This window comes from Vipera ursinii (assembly GCF_947247035.1).
Source record: "Vipera ursinii genome assembly, chromosome: 1".
Lineage (NCBI taxonomy): Eukaryota > Metazoa > Chordata > Lepidosauria > Squamata > Viperidae > Vipera > Vipera ursinii.
The window spans coordinates 309,782,598-309,790,262 of NC_139512.1; the positions used below are offsets into that span (position 1 = coordinate 309,782,598).

The 7,665-nt window shown below is 38.0% G+C and overlaps 1 protein-coding gene across 1 annotated transcript in view; it reads right to left on the bottom strand.

Moving 5' to 3' along the window:
• Positions 1-1,194: 1,194 nt before the first annotated feature.
• PROX1 (prospero homeobox 1) overlaps positions 1,195-7,665 on the bottom strand; it is a gene marked incomplete at both ends in the record, with an annotated part of 61,515 nt that continues 55,044 nt past the window's right edge. Inside the window, 1 exon segment of the mRNA XM_083348395.1 lies at positions 1,195-1,380. Within this exon segment, the coding sequence (XP_083204521.1) occupies positions 1,195-1,380 (186 nt within the window).

Consider the following 7,665-nt stretch of genomic DNA (forward strand, 5'->3'; position numbering starts at 1 on the left):
CAATAGGAAATATTTTCCCATGACCAACAAAATAATTTAAAATGCTCCACTATGACCAAATACCATACAGCAACTCTTTTTTTTACTTTATGGACAGTGACATGCAATTGTTTTGAGGAGCTGACCATATCACGGAATTGTATTAGCCAAACTACAAAATTATCTTGCCTTCATTTGCTTTGCACAATATTGCCTTGCTTGAAAGAAGAAAGGGAAATATAGCTAGATAAGTACAGCTGAGGCAAACATCAAAAAATGAGGGCATTCCAGCTATGGAATTTTGGGTTCATCCAGTCCCATCTCCAGTCTATTTTATTTTGGATCCAGCACCTTTAACATGTGGTGAGCCCAACATGGAACAGAACAGAACAGAGCATACTTTCAACTCTGTGGTGACTTCTGAGAGAACTTGCCACTACTGTTGTTTCCCCAAACTTCCTAACAACAGTAGATAACTCTCTCAAAAACCTAACAGTAGGGCACAAGGAGCTTGAACACATGCTTATAGTAGAATAAAAGATGCCAAAATGAGGGCGTACATTGTTCTCAGAAAAGGAAAGACATAAAGCTTAGAAGAGATGTCTTTTGCTCTCAGTTGAGCAAGGAAAAGATTTATATATCTTCTATGGAGTTACACAAAAAGTGCGCTTCCTTCATTAGCAGTTGAACTAAAAATTTAGAAACCTTAGCTGTGAAAATCCCCCATAGGATTAAGAGCTTTTAATACAAACAAAGGGCTATCACCTTCTGTAGGATTTTACCATGATATCTGGGAAAAAAACCAACAACCAGGTAATGAACAATATATAATAAGATAGATGATAGATAGATAGATAGATAGATAGATAGATAGATAGATAGATAGATAGATAGATAGATAGATAGGCTTGTACACACTTCAAAACATTCTTCTTCTCAAGGGATAAGAAAAGGAATCGGGCGAAAATGCCCCAATACTGTTTTTCCCCAAAATGTTAAAAGTCACGGGCAAAAATAAAACAAAAGCTGGAGTTAAAATAATTATACACTTATTACTGACCTAAACCTATAAGAAATCACAAGGGTTTCTGATCTGATTTCATATATGAAATTAATATAGAAACACATACACACACATTCACACATAGCTTGGGCATAAAAAAGGGAGAGTCTGCTACTTTTTTTAATACATTCATAAATAGCGGTGGAAAATCTCTACTCATGAAGAAGCTCTTGGAGGCAGTTTGGGGATTTGAAAATCTCAGGAACTTCACTGTCCAGCTTACAGATGACCTTGTATATGGCCTTCTTCCAGGAAGGATCAACATCTTTGCCTGCGATAATGGCATTGAAAAACTCTCGTAATGTGATCTGAGCCACTTCCAGGAATCTCTCTGGAACCTGCTGATACAAGGAGACAATGGCATTAATAAAAGTTTTCAGTTTCAAGTCTCTGGATCTTCAAAGGAAACTGAGCTAAGTCCTTGCTTTCAAAAGGGAGCTTACATAGCACCTGCATTTTCTAAATGTAGCAGGACTCTATTCTCTTAGGCAAGGCTGTTATATATAGTACAATAACTTTTAAAACATGTGTTAGCTAGCTTTGTAAAGATGAACTACAGAATGTTAGCATTAGAATATGAACATCTGGGTTTAGAAGGTGCTGTTTTTATAAGATATAATTAACAAAGGAGGGAATGAGGGGGAAAGGCGATTGCCTTGAGGTCTGCAGGATATAACGCTCATGTATGAAATCATTATTTTCTCTAAGAGCATGAAGCATGTGCTGAAAGCAACTTCTGCTCTTTGTTTCTGTGTGTTCCTATGGTACGGCTAATGCTAAGAATCATTAAAAGAACAGGGCAACTATGCATTCTTTCCCAGAGAATCCAATAACGCCTTACCCTCAACAGCTTGACTGAGATGTTACCCAATTTCTGGTGATTCCATAGTCCTCTTTCAGACATAATGATTTATTTAAAATGTATTATGCAGCATAGGACTCTGTACATGCGATGACCACATGAATAGACAAGATACAGCCATTTAAAATGTCTTCATTCACAACTCTAGGCAGCCCCAATTGGCATGGACAATGTGACTGATATTAGAACTGTACTATAGTAATACCCAGAGACTCCCAGATTCCTCATTCCAGCTATATATCCATTAAAAATAATGTATATTCAAAATATCAAATATATATGTATGTGTGAGTTTGTGTGTGTATTTGATATTTTGAAAATAAGTGATTAAGAACATTTTGTTTTCATAACATTTCATGACTATCCTTTGGAGAAAAGGAACTTGTTCCAAGAAGACAAGCAACTTTGAGTCATTCATTACCTTATTGCTACCTTTCCATTTTAAAAAGCATGTAGTGAGTGTAGATTGATGGATGGATCAGTAATTCACAAGTCTGTGAGTAATCACTGGCAGTGTAACTCCAAAAGCTAATGTCTTTCACCTGCTTAGGCTGAGTAGCTTCTAAACCTATTTCTCAACAACATCTTTTTACAAGAATTCCTCATATTAAGAGGCAGCTGAGTGTTAATGTTGGATAGAAGGAAAAGTAATTGATTCTTTAACAGAACTCATATTTTGCATGAAAAGGGGAACAAATTTAACTTCTGGCATTTTCATGAAGATTCCCTGAGATTCTGGAAAGTTGTTGCCAGAAAAAAGGACAATATTAATAGACAGCTTGACAGCTTGACCCACATAAAACATTTTGATATGTTTGCTCAAAGTGTGGACTTGAATTCAACACAAGTGCTACCTGAGGCAGTTCATCAGTCAATACCAAAAAACCAAAAAACAAACCAGTAATCTTCACAGATTCTTTGTAAAGAAGGAGGCAATTGCCTCAAACAGTAGTAGCCATAAAACACATTTGAGTATATGAAATTACAGATTGACATATTTTTTATTAAAGAAAGAAAAAAGAACAATCAATTAAAATATAATCTCAAGAAACATTTCTGCATGTAGGATTTCTTCATACTGTATACTCCTGTTTATGGGGTAATTTTTTTAAAGGCCAAAAACACACCTGGAAGGGGAAAAATCTACATGAAACCGCTGGGTGAGATCATTCGTGGTTTTGGAGTTGGGTATCATCAATATGCCGATGATACCCAACTTTTCTTTTCGACCCCAAACCACCCCAGTGATGCCCTCGCTGTGATGTCCCGTTGCCTGGAGGCGGTTCGGGTCTGGATGGGGAGGAACAGACTTCAACTCAACCCTGACAAGACTGAGTGGCTGTACATTCCGGCATCCCGGGACATTCAAAATGTTCCATCTCTTTCTATGGGGGGTGAGCTCTTACCCCCCGTGGATAGGGCTCGCAACTTGGGAGTCCTCCTAGATTCACAGCTTACCCTGGAAGATCATATAGTGGCCGTGACTAGGGGGGCTTTCGCCCAGGTTCGCCTGGTGCGCCAGTTGCGGCCCTATCTGAACCGGGATGCCCTGTGTACGGTCACTCATGCGCTCGTGACCTCTCGCCTTGACTACTGTAATGCTCTCTACATGGGGCTTCCCTTGAAGACCACTCGGAGGCTCCAACTGGTACAGAATGCGGCCGCGAGAGTTGTCTTGGGAGTTTCCCGGTACTCCCATGTTACACCTTTGCTCCGCGAGCTGCATTGGTTACCAGTTGTCTTTCGGGTGAGGTTCAAGGTTTTGGTTACGATCTTTAAGTCCTTACATGGCATGGGTCCGGGATACCTCAGGGACCACCTGCTGCCGGCATCAACTCCCCTCTGCCCTGTGCGTTCCCACAGAGAGGGCCTCCTCAGGGTGCCACCAGTCAGGGAATGCCGACTGGTGGCCCCCAGGGGGAGGGCCTTCTCTGTGGGCGCTCCGGCATTATGGAACCAACTGCCGGTGGAGCTCCGGATGGCATCAGACCTCCGAACTTTCCGTCGTGGCCTGAAGACCCACCTGTTTGAAATAGCTGGTCTGGCCTGACGGGGGATTATGGGTTTTAATTGCTGTTTTAAATTTGTATTACTGTTTTAACTGGGCATGGGTTTAATCTTTTTTAATTTTTGTATTGTCTTTTTTATATATGCCCTGTGAACCGCCCTGAGTCCCTACCAAGGAGAAGGGCGGTATACAAATTAAATAAAACTAAACTAAACTAAAAACACCCTGAAATAATACAAAGAAAAGAAAAATGTGTGGTAGGACTCAAATAGAAATCTACGCCTTTGTTATATCTTTTTTTAAAAAAACATATAGTGCTAGAAGTTTTTTTTTAATTTATAGGCATCAATAGCTTTCCAGAAAGATCCATGAAAAAATTGATCTCTCCCCCACCCAATTGTCTGCAATTCCACATTTGGCTAATGAATTCTTATGCCCTATTGTTGCCAAGATGTTGGCCCAAGTATTTTGCATCCTATTTTGCATCCTAAAGCTTGAAAATTTAGCTTCTTCTGCACAATGCGCTGAAAGCTTTGTTACCACTGTAGCAGATCAAATACAAGAAATTCACAAATAAAATTTTGCCATGAGGCAGACATGTGATCAGCAGCTACTGAAGTCCATAGAGGTTGCTTGAATACACTCAAAGGTGGAATTTGTACCCAAACACCAGGCACATTTAAAAAAAATGATTTACAATGCAAAAGAAATACTAAGTGAAAACAGTTAGAAAGGGGATGTAGTCAAGACATACTTTGTTGTAACTGGAAAAAAAACCTTTTAAAAACCATTTGTTTCATTTTAATTATATAAATACAGAATCTAATGATATATGATGCTTCTAATTGCTAGAATTATATAAATTCTTTCCTAAACATTGACAGCATATGTTACCATTAAATGTTGCATACAGTAGAGGTGCAGCTGAAAACTTGGGGAAGGTGGGAGGCATTTGCTAAATTTCGTTTTTATATATCTCGTCTTTCAGAAAAGTGACACAGGTAAGGAGGAAGGCAGAAAATGTCAAGAGTTGTTTTATGGATGCTATTAAAAAGGCAAGATAATTTCCTATAAAATATGAAACTGCTTTTTGATCTTATTTATCTAAGCCGGGACCATCTATTTTCTGGAGTTATCAAGATTGTTGTTTAAGTGGTAAAAATTTTATTTCTTGATTTTCTTCAAATACCACTTTGGCAGAAGAAAGCAATTATTCAGAAGCATAAATAGGACTCTTGGAAAATATGGTAAAAATGGAATTATAAAGGAAGAAAACATGAAAGAATAGCTGAGTGAATTTTCTATATTTCTAGCTGTGGGCCTTTATATGAATTGCTGGAAAACCAGAGTCAAGCAGGTGTGAGGGAAACAAATTTGCCAAAAAAAATTGTGCTATTTTTGTGCGAAGGAATAAAAGAGAGGTCAGCTTTCCAGTCTGATGTTTCTCCATAATTTTGGAGTACAGTTCTGAGCATTCCAGCTAAAGAGAAATAGAGATTATTCCAAACAGTTTCTATGGAAGGTAGGAATATAAAGGCAAATTCTTAATTATCCTAATCCCATGTACAGTATATAAAATTTAAACTTTGTGAAATTTCACAATGTGTTATAGTTCCATTCTTCCTCAACACCAGAGATTTACTGCCTTTTCTTACTTTTCTTACTTAACTTGACTTTAAATTAAATCCCTTTGTCCAGTGCGCTCGCAGAAGGAGGGTCTTCTCAGGGTGCCGCCGGTAAAAGATTGCCGGTGGATAACACCCAGGGGGAGGGCCTTTTCTGTGGGTGCGCCTGCCCTCTGGAACCAGCTGCCCGTGGAGCTCAGGACTGCCCCTGACCTACGTTCATTCCGCCGGGACCTGAAGACTTGGCTCTTTGAGCTCTTTGGCCCAGGCTGAGAATTTTAACTGGGGTTTTATTTTCAGGGATAATTTAATCTTTTAATTGTCTTTTAATTTGTATTTTGTATTGGTGTGATTTTAAAATGCCCTGTAAACCACCCTGAGTCCTTCGGGAAAGGGCGGTATATAAATCTAATAAAATAAATAAATAAATAAATCAGGCGATCTTGCCTAACATTAATCTTATATTCATGACTGTAAACCACCTAAAATCGTCTTTGGCGAAATGGGCAGCATATAAGTTTAATAAATAAATAAATGCCAATATTATATCACCGACTATGTAATTGCTTAAGGATAATCAATATTCTTCCAAATTAAAATCCGATTGTAATTAAACATTTTTAGACTTTGCTTATGAAATCAGAATTTAAGGAATATTCTGAACATGTAACTATCAACTAAAAGACATGATAGTAACCTGTGTAATCAGTTCCACAATTCAGCAGTTTCTACAGTCCTGTGAAAAATTGACTGGCCTAATGTTAACCAATGAGCCTACACACACACACACACACATACACACACACACACAAAACCAGATAAAATATTTGACATAAGGATGTGGTACAGGCACATTGTCTACTAGAATAAGCACTAGAACAGAGAAAAAAATAATAGGATTCCTTAGGAATCTAAATCAAATTTAACTTTATACAATAAATATCTATAATTAGAATAAACAGTAGCCAAATCTGGATATCACACTGATTTATTTAGTTTAATTACATAAAGTCAGGAGGAGTTTAAGTGTCTGTTACAGGTAAATAATAAGTAACCCTTGTTTAATGACAGTAATTGGGACTGGCAACTCCATCACTTTAACAATGCAGTTATAAACTGAGGGATCACATGACCAACTTGCAACAGCAGTTGTAGCAGTCCTAGTTGTTGTTAAGTGAATCACTGCATGTCATTAAATGAAGACATCACATGGTCATTATTTGTGACCTCCTGGCCAGGTTCTCCATTAACTTTGTTGGAAACCAGCTGTGAAAGTTGCAAATGATGATTATATATCTGCAGGATAGTGCAACCATTATAATTATGAGCTGGTTACCTAGTCATGATTATGTGACTGTGAGGATGCAGCAATGCCAGAACTATGAAGACTGGTCATAAGTCTCTTGAAGTTTCATAACTCTGAGTGGTCCCTGAATGAGTGGCCATTAAGTGAGGACTACCTGTAATGCATGTCTTCAAAAAGTGTATGTGGTGCTTATAATGCTTGTGTTACAAACTTCTATAACTGACAATAATATTTCTAAGAGAAAGATCTTAGAAAGTTTCATAAAGGAATATTGCAAATCTGTGATAGTACCACAGAATGGGCATGTTATTCATCTCCAAAAGAATGGCCCACAACTAGAAAATTCAAAATTGTTTCAAGTGGTTTTCAGTATTTCAGTTTGTCAAAGCACAAGCAATGGAACTACTTCTAAGAAGAGATGGTTGTGAAAGTATGTATCTTTGTACATGTGAATATGTTCTTGAGTCTTGGGATTAGAAGAAAAAGAGAGCAATATTTTATACTGATATAGTTAAAGAGAACTGATACAGTTAAAGAGAAAAAGATAGCGCAATCTCGTATTCTGATAAGTAGGTTCAGCCTTCAAAAGTAATATGCTGAAGAGATTTACTAAGAAACCTTTTCAGAATTCAGAAAATGCTTAACCTGACTCTGAACTGAACAAAAAAGAAACAACTCTCTATCTCTCACCACTCCTTGAACAGCAGCACTCGGTGGCAGCACTAAGCCTGGGCCTCCATTTCAGCCTTAGTGCCACCACTATCACTCAAAAAACCACCTCACATTATCCCAGGCACATGAGCCTCGGGAAACAGTATGATC